The sequence below is a fragment of the Marmota marmota genome, unplaced genomic scaffold (assembly GCF_001458135.2).
Source record: "Marmota marmota marmota unplaced genomic scaffold, marMar, whole genome shotgun sequence".
Taxonomy (NCBI): Eukaryota; Metazoa; Chordata; class Mammalia; order Rodentia; family Sciuridae; genus Marmota; species Marmota marmota.
Window position 1 is genome coordinate 52,497,496 of NW_025999842.1, and position 18,837 is coordinate 52,516,332.

Here is an 18,837-nt window from a genome sequence, read left to right on the forward strand (position 1 = left end):
GTAAGGCCTTTGGGGTGAATTAGATTATGAGGCTGAAGCCTTCCCAGTTAGGATTAGTTAGCACTCTTATAGATCCCTGAGAGCCAAGTAACCTTCTACCATGTGAGTACCCAGCAGGACACTGTGTATGAACCAGAAAGCAGGCCCTCAGCAGACATTGAGCCTTCTGGCACTTTGATCTTAGACTTCCCAGGCTCTAGAACTGTGAAATAAATTTTTGCCAATTAGCTACCCTGTGTGTTGTATTGTTATATATAGTAGCCTGAGGCCAGGGCAAGTTTGAGGCCAGCCTCAGCAACTTAGGGAGACCACATCAATTTTTTTTTTAAATGTAAGTACTGGCAATGTAGCTCAGTGGTAGAGCATTTGCCTAGTATGCAGTAGCCCCTGGTTCAATCCTGAGTGAAAAACACATAAAGTAATAACATACGAATTTATGAATACAATTTGGATATTAGGTAACTTATTTACAGATTCATGATGAAAGCCTGAACTAAATTCCCAACCCTCTGACCTCTATAGTGAACACAAGTCACCAGGTACCCAAGCTCAGACCACTAGAGAGGCTTGCTGGGGGTGCGGGGAAGGGGGAGGATTTTAGGGTCCCTGGCACCATTAGTCAAAACTTCTGAACAGAGGGGTATCCAAGGTCAACTTGATTCCAATACATCATTGGTATTAAAATGTGTTTGGGGAAGGCAGGAAATTCATTCTGAAGTAGAACAGAAAACTCAAAATCATCAACAAAACAACTTGAGATTTATCAGGAAACACTTCACATGGCCAAGGACAGCATCATTCAAGGTTTCTGCTGATTGCTGGGGGAGGGGACATGATTATACTTTTTTTTTTTTTTTTTTTTTTATGATTATACTTTTGAACAAAGAAACTAAAAAACAAAATGCAAGCCTACCTTGGGGAACAGAAAGCAATTATTTCAGGGGAAAGATTCCTGTTATAAGGACAATGACACAAGGCAGGGTGAGGAAACAGGGCAGAAACAATACCAAACTACTGACAGCAGCATAAGAAAGATCAGAAAACCACATCATTAGGAACAGCTAGCAGACCTCATACCCTACCATATTGCTGTACCATTACAAGTGCTTTGGCCACAGTAGCAGAAGACCCACGAGGCAGGTTTTTCTAAGATAATCTTTCTAACAAGTCTGGTTAGTCTTGCTGGTGTGGTTAAACAACTCAGAAGGTCAGGGTTTGCACCTCAGTGACCCAAAGCCTCTTCCCCACGGACATAAGATGATAACAGCATGACCACAACCAAATGGCAGGTACCAGGAGAATGGAGTTGGAAATGGAAATGGGACCAGGCAACCAACCCTCTGCCACAGCAAGAAAACAGCAGCCTAAACTTTTCAGAAAGTAGAAAGCCTGGCAAAATGGCTGGGTGCCGAGTCCACTGAGATGGTTTCTAACTCCCTGGCTGTTGCACAGGCTGATAAGTTTCCATATCACATCAGCATGTGGGTGAAGAGGGACAAGGTCTTATGTCAAATATGTTTCCTTTTTATTTCCCAAGAAACTACCTACAGAACTCCCTCTCTCTGACACATTGTGAGTAGTGAGAAAGCATTCATTTGAATTGCTACAAAACACAATCATGTTCAAAAGACACATTTATTGTACAATCTATTTGCAAAAGAACAATGTATAAATGTAATACAGAATGAAAGAAACAGATGTCAGGCATACATGTTTACATCACAAGTGCAGGCAAAACATGTCAAGAAGATTCTTTAAATACTTGTACTTGTATCACTTAAACAAAATCTGTGTCCAAGACTAATTTATTATCTCAGGAAGAAGTTTCAAAAAGCTTAACCCTATGATTAAAACTAAGAGTTTCTTAATAAATTATAATTTTATCTTCTTTGAAAATCTCCAAGTTACTGGAGGCCATGTAAGCCAGATCACTACCGATTTTTAAAAGATTCAAAGGCTTTTAAACTGGGAAGTCAGAATTGCTGAGGACAATTGTTGGAACGTATAGTCAGCTTTCAATAATGTTGACATACATGGGAAAAAATCCATACACCTAACTCTCTTCAGTAGTCAGTTAACTGCAGAATCTTCCAAAACTGGAGACAGGTATTCTTCCTCAGACCAGGGCCCTAACATGTCCCAGGATACAGGCTTCATTCAACAATCCTGGGCAGAGGAGCTGATCCTGTGAAAGGCAGCGAAAGACATGCTGCCATATTTCTGCATCTTTCCTTCCAAGTGAAGAAAGACTTTTTGTGCCCAATACTTTGTCCAACAGCTTTTGTGCATTATCAGCTCTTCCCTCAGATCACTGTCCTTCTGTCTGTGAATTGTGATGTCCAAACTGAAATAAAACAAATGTTCAACACAGAAATTATTCAAATGTAGAAAAAGAATGGCAAGAAAAACACCAGATGACCCCAATGTTTAATTCACTCGATGGTAAATAGTGACTTGAGGGTAGGCCACATCAGGCACTATTCTCAGTGCTTAAGACACAGAAGTGTGCAAAGACACTCTCAACCATGGAGAATGCGTTAGCTTTGTGATACTATAATGAAACATCTAAGGCAATTAACTTATAAAGATAAATGGTTTCTCTTGGCTCATGGTTCTGGAGGTCCCAGTCCAAGATCAAAAAGCCCCATTGCTTTGGGCCTCTGCAAGGGCAGCACATCATACAGGAGTGTATAGTGGAGCCAAACTGTTCACCTCATGAGCTGGGAAGAAGAAAAAGACATAAAGGGGCCAGAGTCCCACAATTCCCTTTAAAGGCATGCCCCCAGTGACCCAAGGACTTCCCAGTAGGCTCACAGCACCTCCCAAGAGGACCACCCTATAGAACATGCTTTAATACATGAACCTTTGGGGGACACTGACATATTCAAACCATAGCAGAATGAGATCCCAGTCAACTAAAATTTAAGTCCCTTTCTCGAGCCTGAAACTAGGTGTTATAAAATATACAAAAGGATGTTTTTGATTCTTCCACTAAAAGGCTCAGAGTTGATTGGAAAGAAAATACTAAGGGACACTGAACAAAGAGCAAACAGTATATGACAACTCAGTAATACTTTACTGAACACTGCCACTGGGAACACACTGCCAGTGTGTCTCATTTAAATTGATTTCTTAGATAACTGAGACTTTTCAATCATCTAGAATTTTAATATACTAAACTCTAATCTGTTCTGCTTAGATGTAAGATTATGGGGAGTGAAAGTTCATTTTCCTCATATGTAAAACAAGCAATATTTACATTATTTTTTTCTTTTAGAGTATTCCTATAAGGATCAAACAAGAGTTAAAAAAAAAAAATAGCTCTCCCTCAGTATCCATAGAGGATTTGTTCCAGGACCCCCAGGAGTACCAAAATCCACAGATGTACAGGTCCCTCATATAAAATGACATAACTTGCATGTAAACCTAAACACATCCGTCTATATAAATTAAATCATCCCTAGATTACTTGTAATGCCAATACAGTTATACACTCTGTAAATAGTAGTTGTCCTATATTGTTAAAGAAATAATGACAAGAAAAACTTCTATAGGCTTCTACTGATATAGGGTTTTTGTTATTGTTTTCAAAATTTTTCTACATGGCTGGTTGAATCCATGAATGCAAAACCTATAAATGGCCTTTATCTTGCAAATTATAAATTGCTATATAAATGTTTAGTATTTGACACATTTGCATTTTAGTAAACTATATACTTTTCTTCTTAAATAGTCTTACAGTCTGCAGCATGAACTGAAAAAGAACATCATTTTCTGAGTCAATGTGCTCAGCATATGACGACTGGACACACACAGTGGACTGAAAGCCTGCACACCGTGGACTATGAGGAGGGCCGTTATGCTGAGTGCCCCGTGTGCACTGCAGTTTCCCAGTCTCTGCTGCTGCAGGTCACTCAGCAGTGATACCTACCTGACTTCAACACTGTGCCTCTTCCACGCTCCTCTCATTTCTAAGGCTTCTTCTATGTACTACCTCAACTAAATTCTGTGATGTGAACACCACCCAAAAAGCATGTGACTTTTTCAGCATCCAGTAAGTGTTGTTATGAAAGATAACTGTAATCCCATTTGCTTTGTTAAAAGTAGAGATAACATTCCATGCAACTAAATAATCCAGTCTTTATATTTGACTGCATCAAATATTGGAGTGGTGCCTTTGAAATGGTAAGGTTGAATATACTGCATGGTTCTTCCCTGGTCCTCTCAGCTTCAGACCCCCACTTCATGCTGCAGACTGTAACATTAAGTTAGCGCCTATGTAGGATAAACAATTATAAACTTAGGCACATATCTTTTCCAAACCAAGTGTTTTATTTTGTAAGCTAAAGAACAATAAGCAATGCCAACAATTTATAGTCCATCCTGCATAATTACTTCAAGAGAACTTAAATATGAAGCTACATCACAAACAGCATACTTGAGAAAAACTTAGACATTAAAATTTTATACTGTTATAGCTCACCCTTGAAGCTTCTGGACTAGAAAATGGAGAAGACTCCCAAGATCTATTAAATGGAGAAGAATCACAAGATCTATTTTCTTTGTCAAAGGAGTCATCTTCTTGGGATGCAAATTTCTGCTTAAGTGCATGTGATATTAAGGACACGGGATCCCAATGTGAACTTCGTCTTTTCCTCTTATGAATGGGTCTACCACCAGGTGACCTGTTTTTAAAAATGGAGTAAATTAAAACTTTAATATTTGGAATTTGGAGGGCACAGTGAACAAGAAAAACAAGAAACCATGTGGGCTAGGATTCTACCACAACTTGCTATAAACTGGGACTCCTGAAATATCACTGTGCTTAAAACCTTTATTTTTAATTTTCTAATTTTCCGATAAGTAGGAAAATTTAAATAAATATTTAAGACCTTTTAAAAGGACTAGAGTTCATAAGAAGAAAACTGTTAGGCTGACTGTTCATTTGTCTGATCATTCATATATGATCTTCCCTGAATGCCTACTGTTTCTTAAGCTACTTAGATTAGCACACAACTTAAACTTTATTATTTCTGCAATTTTCCATTTAATATTTTCAGACCACAATTACCATGGGTAACTGAAACCATAAATAAATGACTTGGTTAACTGGAAAACACAACAGTGGATAAGAGGAAGACTAAGTGGAGAAGGAAAGAGACGGGTAGGGATAGGAAGGGTGGGAAGAGAAGGGAAGGGAAGGGAGGGGAGGAGAGGTCAGGAGAGGGGAGAACAGGGGAAGGGAAGGAGAAAGGAAGAAAGAAAGAAAGAAAGAAGAAATAGTCAAAAAAGAATTAAAGGGGCTGAGGCTGTAGCTCAGTGGTGAAGTGCTTGCCTCGCATGTGTGAGGCACTGGGTTCAATCCTCAGCATCACATAAAAATAAGTAAAGATACTGTGTGTTCATCTATAACTAAATAAATATTTTTTAAAAAAGAATTAAAAATGAGTATCTCTGGGAGGAGCATTCAGGGTGATGAGGAATAAGAAGAAAGACATATGTCAACTTTCATAAACAATTTTTTTAAAAACATCATTGACAAAAGTCTAGTTCTTTTCCCAAATTATGACAACATACCGTTCAATAGCACGGAGCTTGACCTTATTCATATCCTTTAGAACATCCAACATGTTTGGAACTTCTTTATTTCTCTGGCTTTTTGAATGATGACTATAATTGGTCTTAGCACCGGGGTGCTGCTTTTTCATTTCAGCTATTGGATTATCTGAGTCACAAATATTAGTAGATCCTGGTTGTATGGGAGGAAAACTTGAAAGCTGAGGAGAAGAAAAATGAGGAGGAAGCGGTGGTGGTGAAGGAGGAGAAAGCATTGCACTTGGAAACTGATCTGGTTCTACACTCAGTTCAGCGGTTGCCCGTGATGGCATTCTTCCCACACCAGGGGGCTCATCATTCAAGTCAAAGGAGCCTAAAAGCAAAGTAGTCTGTTGAAAAAACATTCAAAATTCTAACATATAAGAGTAATGAGAACCAAAACAAAACAACTCTGTAATGATGCTAAAACAGTGATATGATAGCCCAGAAGAATTAATCCCGTCTGTTTAGTAGCTTCTGTAAAGTCAAGCCAAATTGTGAATTCACTTGTAATTCAACTAGAAATTCTCCATGTAGGCAGGCCCTAAAGAATGTATTTTCAAGAGAAAGTGTTTTTCCATAATTCACATACAATTTGAACTTCATTCTGACATTTGAGAAATAAACATTATTTTTTAGGTACAGATTATTTAGCTTTTTCACAACAGATTTGCTTCTGAAGAACTGTGAGTAAACACGAATTACTTGACAAAAAAGTTGTGTATTTATTTATGAGTTTATATAACTATTATATACTATGTGCTTTATTTATGTATAAATTATTATAAACACATGCTATACACATCTTGATGCTGTATAAATTATGCTTATATACTATATATGCATATACATTATTCAATTTTTTAGCAGCTTTATTTACATATAGCCCTTTATGACCAAATCTGTTGTGGAAAGTTCTTAGTACCTATGTTGCTTTAAATTTTGTGTTTAAAGCAAGTTATAGCTCTAAAAATTTAGAAAAGGATCATCTGAAAAATATTGTTCACCTGAACTTGGTGGAAGTGTAGTAACATTAAGTAAAAACTATAATGAGGCCACAAGCCTGTTTGCCTCTTTCAAACCAATGGATTCTTTCTTTTAATCTCCAATGTTCTGAAAGCTAGGAAAGCTTCTTAAAAGGGAAGAATTTTTTAATTAAAAAAAATGCAATCATCAGTAGCAATAGCTAGATCTATTCTGAATAAACATCAGATATAATAAATCTATATACTCAAATTTTGTTATCATACATTTAATACTGTTCACAGTTCTTATTAAGAATTGTACTAACTCAATACCAATAATTATCATCTAGCTGAAACAAAAGTCCAACATATTACTCACCAGATTTTTTTCTATTTCTTAGTTCCTGCATTTCCACAATTGCTGCAATCTGAGAGCGAAGAAAAGTAAGCTCATCTTCAAGGGCAGCTATTTTTTTAATTGCAGCTTCATTTACAGGCAGATCATTTTTCACTGGTTTGTTCTGTCTTTGAGCTGATAACAGTGGATCCAAAATTGGTTGTAAAGGATGGGAAAATTCATTTTTTTCCTTTTCTTCATTTTTCCATGTACTATTTCTGTGGGTAGAAGGAAAAAGCAAAGGATAGAAGGGAGATTTTCAATCTAAAGAAAATAAAATCTCTCATGAAAGCAAGACAATAAAGCAGGGCTGGGGGTATAGCTCCATGTTAGAGCCCTTGCCTAGGATGCACAAAGGCCCTGGGTTTGATCCCCAGCACTGAAAAGACAACACCACAAAATCAGAGCAACATTTTCCCCTGTGATCGTCTCTTGACTCACTAAGGACAAGCACAATTTTTTGTGCTTTGTAAGTATTGTATTCTCAATATGAAAAACAGAATACAGCCTCTAATAGATGGCCAATATGTGACTGGTAATGAAAGTTAACCTTTCTTTTAGATTGTACAATAAAAATAATTATCTTGTAATTGCTTAACCTATTAACTTTAAACACAGTGTAGGTTAATTTTCCTAGAAATTCTGCAGAGGAGCTGAAGGGCCTTCCATTCAGGATTATGTTAGAGGTAAGGGAGCTAGTTTATGGTCTTCAAACTTTTTGAAAATTGACAACCCAGTTTGACACATAATAAATTCAGCCAGAATCTTTTAATAACTGACACTCATTGTACTTACAGCCTGTATCTGAATATTCTAATACATAAGTTAGTTCTCTTACCTAAGAGACTAACATTCAATTTTAAAATACAGTCCTCTCTCAGTGTGTGTGGGTAACTGGTTCCAGGACACATGTAGATATTAAAATTCAAGAATGCTCAAGTACCTTACATAAAGAAGTACAATAATTGCACTTAACCTATGTATATCCTCTTGCATACTTTAAATCTTCTCTAGATTACTTAAAATACCTAATACAACACTTACACATCACTTCATTCTTGTGGACTTGGCATAGTATTTGAAGCACAGCAAATTCAAGATTATGCTGGGGATGTGGTTTAGTGGTAAAGCACCCCTGGATTCAAGCCCTGGACTTCAAACTTTTTGAAAATTAACAAGCCAGTTTGACACATAATAAATTCAGCCAGAATCTTTTAGTAACTGACACTCATTATACTTATAGCCTGTATCTGAATATACTAATACATAAGTTAGTTCTCCCTAAGAGAAAAATAAAAACTATAAAAAAAGAAAAACTATTAAAAAAAAGAGAGAGAAAGAGAGACCACCCACATAAGGAGGGATTAGTAAAACACAGCACAGGACAGAGCCAGACAGAACAAAAAAGTTCAATCAACTTGAGCAAACTTTTAACACATGCAAGAATTCAGGTTATAGATTATGTCATACTTCCAAAATAAGCATATAAATTACCGAAATCTGAGATAACTGGCTTCTTCATCATTTGCCACACATAAAACATCAGCAAAAGATGGAACCATAGATCCACAATTATCAGATTCTACAGAGTTCAAGTGCGGGATCAACTAAAGCAAAAAAATAAAAAAGTCAGAGCTTTGCAGGGAGTCAGAGAAGGCCCATGTCCCATATCCCATGGCATTAAATAAATTAACAACCCCAAAGAGAGAAAAGGAACAAAGTTCTTCAGTAGAAGCACATGCACCTGTTAGCAAGAAAAAATACTGGGGTCAATGCTATTCTGTAGCCTAGTCACTCTTATCTGTCATACAATGTAAAATAAAATATGCTCTGGAGTCTTTCTTGCAACTGCCAGTTTTCTTTCTTCTTCTTTTTTTTTTAAATCTAATTACTTAAAAGAAACAGTAACCACAAAAGCAAATGCAAAATGACTTATATCCAGAGGTAAATTAAAGGTTCCTGGCTTACAGAAAACATTTCCTTTTGTTGTTCTACCCTAAATACTTAGGAGTACCTACAATTATTTTATACACTGGACTTAACTCATGGTAACTGACTTACCTCAAAAGCAGGTCTTCTACAAGGTTCTAAAGGAAGCATTTTCCCAATAATACGAACAATACTCCGAGTTGATCCATAGTCTTTATTTTCCCAAGTCAGCAAAACCTACTTAAACATGAATTATTACCTAAAATGTACACTAATTAAAATGTACATGTCTAAATATATATATATATATATACACTCTCAAAGTATCTTCTTCATGAGGCTGGGTGTGTTATTTTAGTGGTAGAGAGCTTGCCAAGCAAGCACAAGGCCTTGAGTTTGATCCCCAGCATGGGGGTAAGTGTCTTCTTCAAAGAATTGAACTTTACTAATATTTGTCAGTAGGGCAAGGTGAGGAGAATGAGCTAGGTGTGGTGGCTCACACCTGCAACTCCAGCCACTTGGGAGGCTGAGCAGGAGGATCACAAGTTCAAGGCCAGCCTCGACAATTAACAAAACCATGTTATAAAATTGAAAAATTTTTAAAAAGCCTAGGGACGAACCTCAGTCATAGAGCACTTGCCTAGCATGCATGAGACCCTAGCTTCAACCACCAGTACCAATTTAAAAAAAAAAAAAAGATGAAAGTAAGCACATATAAACTTCATGACATGTTGTACTATGTCACCCAAAGTTATCTCTAATCTCTGAAATCCCCTGTATGACCACTTCTATTCCTTGCACATGACCTTGCCTCTGCTCTGAGTAAGCCAGATTTCAACATGATATCTCAACTTGATTTCCCTTGTGAAGTTATACAAGCTGCATCCATATTAAAGATTCTGCAGACTAACCTTTATTGTGGAGACAGGGAATGAGGCATGGTATCTTGGGCTATCTTTAGTCCCTTTTAATAGCCATTTCCTGTCAACCTCTGTATCTGACCTAATACCCTAACTTCTAGATAAAACTCTGAGAATGTATTACTAAGCTTGACACAGCTCTAGCCTCCATCAACCCTAAAGCTGAGAATGTGATAACATCTAAATCCCATGGAAGAGATCTGCCCACCTTGGCATAGCCCACCTAAGTGTTGACTTACAGCTTTCTTTTGTTCTGTAACTATAAAAGCTCATGAAACCTCTTCCATGGTGTAACATCATTTCAGGTAATCTGAATTCATGTTCCCAGGCTATAGATACTCACATTTGGCTCAAAATAAACTTTTTTTCTTATTTCCTTTAAAACAGAATTGTTATTTTATATTAACACTCTCCATTCAAAATCTCTCTCCACCATCTCTCACTTTTATTCTATTCCTTAAGTTTAGACTGTTTCTCTTCTTCCTGAGGCTTATTTATTCAGATTCCCTGTCCAATTACCTTCTCCAAGACATTGTTCAATCACCCTCTCTCATTTGTACTTAGTGCAAATATGCTAAAAGTTGCCTCTAACTTTGAAAAGAAAAGTAAATTCTAATCCTGCTGCCCCTTCAAATTGATGAAATCTCTCAATTTCTTCTCACAAGCAAACTATTCAAAAGAAGGCTGTTGAAGACACTTCTTCATATTCTTCAAACTACTCCACCCAATTAAATCCTATCTCCTCCTACAAAAATTCTTAAAGGCACCAATAACCCAATAATGATAAGTAAATCTTCAACTGCTATCTAATCCTCCCTGTCTTCAGTCTGTCACTGAGATTTCAATGTTTCAAAAACATCTAATAACATCTTCCATTATGTCATCAAAATCCATGGCTTCAGATATCAAAACAATGCAGCTAACTCCCAAATCCAAATCTCTCTTTTTTCCTAGCTTCTAGAACCAACTAAACAATTGTCTATGGGATATTTCTGTTTATATATTCCAACAACACCTCTAGCTCACCTTATCTCAAATCACTTTCTCATATCCTGCTACTAAGTTGTCTACTTATAATAATGGTGCCATCATTCTTCAATTTACTTTTGTTTAAAATCTTAGCATTATCCTTACTACTCTTCTAATTCACTCCACCAAATAGCAATGATGTGCCCATTTGTAAGCCACTATGCTATTTGGTCTTTCTTATAGTCAATCTCATACTATAGTTATATTTGTTTCTTATTGCCCATAAACATAATGAATACAAGAACCATGTATTGCCTCTAAATTATCTGCAGAACCAAGAACACTTTTCAATGTTGATGTTCAACAAGTAGACAAAATTGGACTTGCTTATAATTCCCAAGCCTAAGTCATCCTCTCACCCTCAGATTTATTCTGAATTGCTGAGCTTCAATTTTGTCACTGTACACCCAAACATCAAACTGCTCACAAATTACTTTATCTATGCAATAAATATAATTCTGTAAAGGTCATGTCTTCATTGTGCCTTCATCTTCTTTTCACATTTGACCCAGGAAGTAAAAAGGTTCTCAATAATCTTATCCACCCTTTTCTAATTCAAACTATCAAAACTATACTGTACTAACTCACCTGTGTTCCACCTAAAGAGAATTAACAATTTTGCCTTAAATGTTTACATACAAATTATTTTAAAAATAAAACAGAATAACAAAGACAGCAGAATCATTCAAATGTATTAGGACATTACCTGGTCTATGGGAACACCAAAATATGCCAGCATCTCTCTTAAGATATTCAGTATGAGAGACATTGAAGAAAATTCAAGGAAACATTATCAGTTTCCTGGTACCTTTGGGAAAAATTGTAGAAAGTATTACTCTTGACAAATAATTGCCACATAAACTACATTAAATAGCTTAGAAGGGACCTTTCATTACACCACCAACTAATTTCTCCTGGCCAGCATCATTCTTGCAATGCTGGGGACTGAATCCAGGGGCTCTACCATTGAGCTACATTCCCAGCCTTTTTGGGGTTTTTTATTTTTGCTGTTGAGACAGGGTCTGCTAAGTTGCCCACGCTGGTCTCAAACTTGTGATCTTCCTGCTTCAGCCTCCCAAGTTCTGGCCAGCATCAAGGAGAGAAAAAAAATATTGTTGGAGGTGGGGGAAGTATAAACAAAACTTAAGTTACACTCAAATTTTATAAGATGCCTGATTCTATGAAAGAGAAGTAGCAGGGAAAGGTTTTAAGTCAGTTTGCGATAGGGAAGCTCAGTCCATCCTTAATGCTCTCTGCAGTGGCTCAGAAGAGGGATGAGTTTAGGTGACCTTGAAAGAGGGCAGGGACCTGTCTCATCGCTCTTAAAAAAAAAAAATAAATAATAATAATAATAATAATAATAATAATAATAGAAGACTGGTATCTCGTCTCACAAATTTAGCTGAGTATCCCACCCCTCTGCGCTCATTTTAAATATTAGGAGAATGAACGCGCGGTAGTCCTCCACTACTAAGTAACAGGCTGTGTGTTACCAGGGCCCGTTAGTGTCGCTTACTGCCTCAGGGGCTCTTCCAACCCAGCAAGGTAGCCTTGCTCACCTTCCTCAGAAACTGAGCTTCCGACGAGGAAAATACCAAGCGGAGGGCGTTAAGGAAGATGGTTTCCGAATCTTCAAGCAAGGAATTCCAGAACGCGCCGGCCCTGGTACAGAAGCGCCCAGACCCGGATCCCGCGTGGCCCGCGAACCACCAGTTGCAGACGCCAGGCAGAAAGAGGCTACGAGCAAAGGGCCTGAGCCGACCGGGGTTGGTCCCGGACCTCCGCGATCAGCCGGGACAAACTCCGCAGGAGGCGCACCCAGACCTCTAGCGCCCAGGAAGCCAGTGGCGCCTACTTAGGTCTGGCTCGCCACTTCCGCGTCCGTGAACGAAAATCAAATACAGCGGGCCGTGACCTATCCCCGATCCCATTGGACAAGGATGAAGATCGCTTGCTTCTGATTGGCAGGTACATGACGTCAAGCTTGCGGCAATTCATTCAGGCCACCAATAGAAAGCCGGCGGGCGGGCAGGTCGCGCCCGGAGAGTGACGCACGCGCAGAATGTACGTACTTTTGTGTTTCCCCCGCGATCTCAAATATTGTGTGGTTAGAGCCAGTGCTACCCAGGTACGACCAGCCACTGAGAACGACTCGCCATCCGGACTTTGTGCCTCACCCAGTTCTTCGCTGGGAATGTGTCACCCTTTACACCCGAGTCCGCCTGTCACAGAGGGTCGCGGCTTATTGGTCGTTCAGCCAACCAACAGCTGTTGAGACAGTGTGAGCTAAGCACTGTTCTCAGTGTTGGCAGCTTTGTGGTATTTAAGATTCCTTGGTTCACGAAAGACTCCTTATTCCAGACTATCAAGGTGACCTTGAAAGAGGGCAGGGACCTGTCTCGTCTCACTTGGGCGGTCACTCTCCTGGTCTAGCCGGTGGATCTTCATGAGGCACAATGACTGTCCTCGTGTTTCAGCAGGAGTTGTGTTGGAGGGAAGTGACAATTTTAGATAACTACACCTGCTGCTTGCTGATCTACAGAACAAAAAAAAAAAATAGGGTAACTTTCCTGATCGACGTCATTTATTCACCCAATAGTGGATGTACAGTAAGTGCCAGGCACTATTCTAATCTCCGAAGATTCGATACTGAGCCGGGCAGGTCTTTACCCTCCTGGAGTTTACATTCTAGTGTACAAATCAGAGACTTTCTCTGGGCACCATATATAAAATAAGGTGTCTAGTACATAGTGGGCATTCAATCCAAGTGTTGATTAAAATAGATATGGAATGAGAAGACAAATGATAATGACTTCAGGCTAGCAAATGGCAGAACTAAGGTAGGGACATGCCCAGTAGTCTGGAAAAGGATGAAAGTCGGGACAAGAGGGGGTGCAGTGGCGCAGGCCTATAATCCCAGCGACTCCGAAGGCTGAGGCAGGAGGGTGACAAATTGAGGCCAGCCTCAGCAACTTAGCAAGACCCTGTCACAAAAAATAAATTTTAAAAAAGGGTAGCAGATATGTTGGAGTACCCCTGGGTTCAATCGTAAGAAGAGGGTGGGTAAGGAGGATAACAAGACAATGTGAAAGGAAAATGGATCAGAAACCCTAGATGAAATGAGCAGACCCCAATTCTCCCAAGTTCCTTCCTTGTCCTCTTTGTGCCCTCATAAGTAAATCATGACTATTAAAACCTCCTCCTTTTCCAGTCCCTTATCCAAGAGGGCATGAAATAGGGCAAGAATGAAAATATTCCTGAGAACATGAAAACGGAATCATTTATTCTGCTAGCTTCACTAACAGTTCATTCCAGGACTGATTTAGTAACACCCAAGTCAAATGCATACATAAATGTTCCCAATTCTTCAGAGATACTCACTCCATTTTAGGTTTACTAATACATTCATATTACATCTTGACAACCTTTTGAGAGTCAACTTTATTTTTTATTGATCATCATTTTGTGTTTGTGTGTGTTGTTGGAAATTGAACCCAGGGCCTTGTGATGCAATAGAGCTACATCTCCAGCCCCTTATTTATGATCTTTACATTTTTTTCCTGAACTTTTAGAATGAGGCCTGGTACAGAAAAACTTCAGAGAGCTATCTTTTCTATTTTTCTTCTTTTTTTTTTTTTGAGTCATATTCAAATACTTTGTTGACATTTTCCTGGCTTTGTTCACCTACCCAGCTTGATCCTCTATTTTCTTTATCCTGATAAATTGATACCAGTTTAAGTATTTTCTCTGCAGCATGGAGTCCAGTCCCTAAAAAAACTGGCCCGTCAGTTTTGAGAGATTCCTGGGTGAACTACTCTGGCCTTTACAAGTCCTTAGTATGGATGGGTGCCTTGCATTCACTAAAAGGATTAAATCCCAAGTTTTAGCTGCTTCTCAGTAAATGGCTGTTGGCTAACTTGGGATTCTGGTGTTCTCATGTCTATCAAATACTACCCTAATTCTTCCCCATACTTCAACAGATACCAACACCAGACAGGTTTGTGATCTGTCTCCAACTGCTGTCATGTGGAGATTCATGGAAATATCTCATCACCTAACTTTACTGCAAATACTGGTTTTGTTTTCATGCTACCAACAGTTTTTCCAGAAACACTGATTACATCTTCTTGTAAACAAATCATTGTTATACTGAATCCCCAAGAACAGAAATGTTTTATTCATCCAGTTTTTCAATGAATTAATGGAAAGGTTAAGGACTAATTTGGACAAAAACTTAGAAATGTGTACTCAGCAAAATGCAGTATAAAAACATCTGTAATCTCAGCTACTCAGGCAAGAGGATTCCAAGTTTGAGACTAGACTGGGCAACTTGGTAAGAACCCAAAGAACAAGGAAGAGAAAAGGAATGGATGGATGTATACTCAAATCTTGCCAATTGCTATGTGGAAAGCCATGTAATCCAAGCCTAAATTTGGGGTAGTAAGGTAAACCAGAATTACTATGCTGTAATTACCTTAATAGGGCAGGAATATAATATTCTACCAAAGTCTGCAGTAGTCTCTCCAACTTTAACCACAAGTCTCATAAAAGGAAGAACCAAATTGGGGCACACATGACCAGAGAGCTTTTGTGTAAGTTTTACATTTCAAAAATGAAAAATACATATGCCTTTTCCCTTCTGCCCTGCCTACACTGAGGCCCAAAGACAGTAGTGATGCAGTCTACTAGTGCTATTTAAAAGATTACACACCTCAAGACAGGCTCTCTTCATTTATTCAAACTTTTGAAATTTTGAGAGTAGTCCAAACCAAGATTCTCCTTGATACTAAAATAACTCAATTTATCCTGAAAAAAATCCTTTTACACTGATGCCAAAACGAAGTAATGGAAATCAGACATATTACCTATTAAACTACTACATATCTAGAAATTCTTCTTGTATTGATGTATTAAATTTACAAAATCTAAGTTATATATTTAAATTCTAAAGACTTTTCTTTGAATCCTTTATAGATTTATATAAAAGAAAAGTCTAGGTTATACTTAGTGTTTGGATTCAAAGGCCTTCAATATTGTTATGGTCCAAGAAACACAAATTTAAAGTCTCTTTAAAATTCCAAATAACTTTTATTATCTAACAGCTTACGTCCAATTGTCACCTGGTATGCTGTAAGGGTTGACATAAAGCCTTCAGAATTTTAAAAGCACTGTTATTGCTACACTTTTCTATGTTGTATGATAGGAATTAACTTAAATTTTTATTACTAGAATTTTTGGTATTTTTATTTAAAAAGACACCATCTCCAAGTGCTTAATCTTGAATAAGTAATCCAGACTAGGAAAAAAAGCTCTCCAACCCCAGCATTCCTGACAAGCAGTTATCAATCCATTCTGCATAATTCTGCTGAAAGCTTGCTATTCACAGTTGCCTGTTCTACTTTTTAGGCACCTACTTGTCAAATATTAGCTTATAATTGAACTTATGAAAGTCTTCATGATTTTTATCTATTGACTCCAGTTTTATATGTGCAAACAAGACTGGACAAACAGATATTAAATGCCTTTCCTGGTCCTGTATGATCAGAAGTTGACTCCTCTTCTCTAGGAAAACCCATTATTATTAGTACTTGACTGCTATAAAGGTCTTACCCTAAGCATTTTTCTACTGTACTCTTTGCTCTTAAAGAGATCCACGAGTATTTCAGACCTTAACCTCTTGGATCTCTCATCTTTGTTTTCACTTAAAACATATTTCAAAATACACAGTTTTACTTGGGCAATGAACAATCTTAACTTTTCTGTTCTAAGCTAACTCTTCTGTACTAAGCTAACTCTCCTGTCCAGCACATTTTTATTCTGGCAAAAGATGCCATGTAAGCAAAATGATTTGCTAGCCTAAAAGAATGTGATGCATTCAATGACCCCAAGGCAAAAAGAATTTGCAATTTCTTGATAAGGTAATATTTTAAGATAGGTAAGTAGTAGAATAAGAAGGCAAAAAAAAAAAAAAAAAAAAAAAAAAAAAAGGGTGAGGGGGGTACAGGAAAGGAAAGGAGAAAGAAAAGGTCTGAGGGAATTCCTATGGTTCATCATGATGTAAGGTTTAGGCACCAGAAAGAAAAGGTTTCTAGCTTGAAATTACATTGATCGTGGGGCTGGGGTGGTGGCCTAGCAGTAGAGCGCTCACTTAGTACATGCGAGCCACTGGGTTCAATCCTCACCACTACATAAAAATAAATTCTAAAATAAAGGTATTGTGTCCAACTAAAAAAATACATATTTTTAAAAAATGATATAGATCATACAACTAGAAAACCTTCCAGACGTGGCAATATGAAGAAGAAAATATGTGCACCAATGAGATTCACATGTATTTCAAACACATGTGAATTTAGAATACTGTGGCAGTTGGAGCAAATGATGACTATCTATTATGAGGGTGGAGAGGAGACAGAAGATAAATTCTATGGGGATGCCCAATGCCTACGTGGTAAGAAAATAACATCAGTTTGCAGTAGGGCGGATATAAAAGATGAACGGAGTTTCCAGTGAAGTGAAAGTGGAGGTGTCCAGGGGAAAACTGAAGAGAAGAAATAGAATTTAAGGGAAGTCTGAGGTACCTTTTAGAATCTGCATCTAAAGAAAAATATTTGCTAAACTTTCAAAGAACACCTTCATAATTCTTGTTCCTTCCAGATACCAATTGCAAATACTTTAGCTACATTTTGGTACCCTCTTTTCAGTTTTTAAATTTGGCCATGAAATTATATTTAGCTGTAAAATTAGATTTGAAGTGCTAGAAGACTTTTTAACACTTTCACAAACATGACTGCGCCACGAAAGCTCTCCACAACCATTTTAATGACGTTTAGTGCCTCATCTAAAATTTGTATTGTTTTCAGTTATATTCTGGAATGCCCTGGTGAAATGACATAAGAATTTGATATAATGATTAAGCTTGACATTGAATAGTAATATTTGATGATGAGGTTATTAGTTGAATGATAACTAGCACTAAAAGTTTATTATTTCTATTTTCTCCTATACTTTATCCTTCTAGTATACTTTTATAACACCTTATGCCAAAAGCTCAAACAACTGACTCAGGAAACAATTCTTGTATACATTTTTTAAGGCAGTCATATTCCTTGATGAAATTTTAAATAAAAATTTAGCACTACGTTGGCATTGCTGGGGGATTGAGGTATCTGAATGAATTTTCCCACTATTTATCCTTTAAACTCCTTAGCCAATACTTTTTCTTTTTAGGTGCCGGGAAATCACACTCATGGTTTTGTGCATACTAGGCAAGCTGTCTGTACCTAAGCTGTATGGCAAAATCTTTATTACATCTAATCACGTTTCTGACCTTTTATTGCTCAGGATTAACAATTACTAAGTCCTGTTATGTACAGTAATGCTTCTGGGCGTTATTTAACCAGACAGGACTTAAGTTTGATTTTTCAGTCCAACAAAATTAATTACCGTTCCACCTCCTTTTCCTTAATGATAATTGTTATTATCAAATGCCCTCTGATATAAGAGCATTCAAGTATAACTGTGGTTGTTACACATTAAATGTATTACTGGCCAGTATATTTAAGAGGTATTTATTAACGCTCTTCATAGCTGATCTACTTCTGACCTGTTCTCAAAATCCAGATCTAGTTTTCAATTTACTATCAACGCAGGATTGATTTTTGTCAAGGCTGCTATTAAAAACACATTAATATACCACATATCTAAAGAAATGCTAACCATTTGTTAAATTTGTACTTTCCAATCAGATTCTAAAAGACAGAGGAAACTGTAAACATGTGAGGTGCTAATCTTTAAAGACATGCATTTATACACTTTGAATTAGTGAGACATTTATCTTGATCTTTAAAAGCAAACAATTATTATATACCATTTGCTTCAAAAAACATAGATTCCAGTCCAGTTACTCTGTTCGATATTCTGGAGCACTCTGTATTCGGATTACAACTTTTGTTTTGATTTTAAGTCCTAGTTTATACTTTGAGAATAAGGCCCCTGGCTT

The 18,837-nt window shown here is 37.5% G+C and overlaps 1 protein-coding gene across 1 annotated transcript; it reads right to left on the reverse strand.

Annotated features, from left to right (window-relative positions):
* Window positions 1-1,616: 1,616 nt before the first annotated feature.
* Window positions 1,617-13,621, reverse strand: Mtfr2 (mitochondrial fission regulator 2). The gene is made up of 8 exons (XM_015497771.2): window positions 12,395-13,621; window positions 11,542-11,643; window positions 9,019-9,123; window positions 8,452-8,564; window positions 6,940-7,175; window positions 5,578-5,929; window positions 4,484-4,685; window positions 1,617-2,344 (listed from the first exon to the last, which is right to left on the reverse strand). The coding sequence occupies exons 2-8, from the start codon at window positions 11,602-11,604 to the stop codon at window positions 2,309-2,311; spliced, it is 1,107 nt and encodes a 368-aa protein (XP_015353257.2). The 5' UTR covers window positions 11,605-11,643; window positions 12,395-13,621; the 3' UTR covers window positions 1,617-2,308.
* Window positions 13,622-18,837: the final 5,216 nt, after the last annotated feature.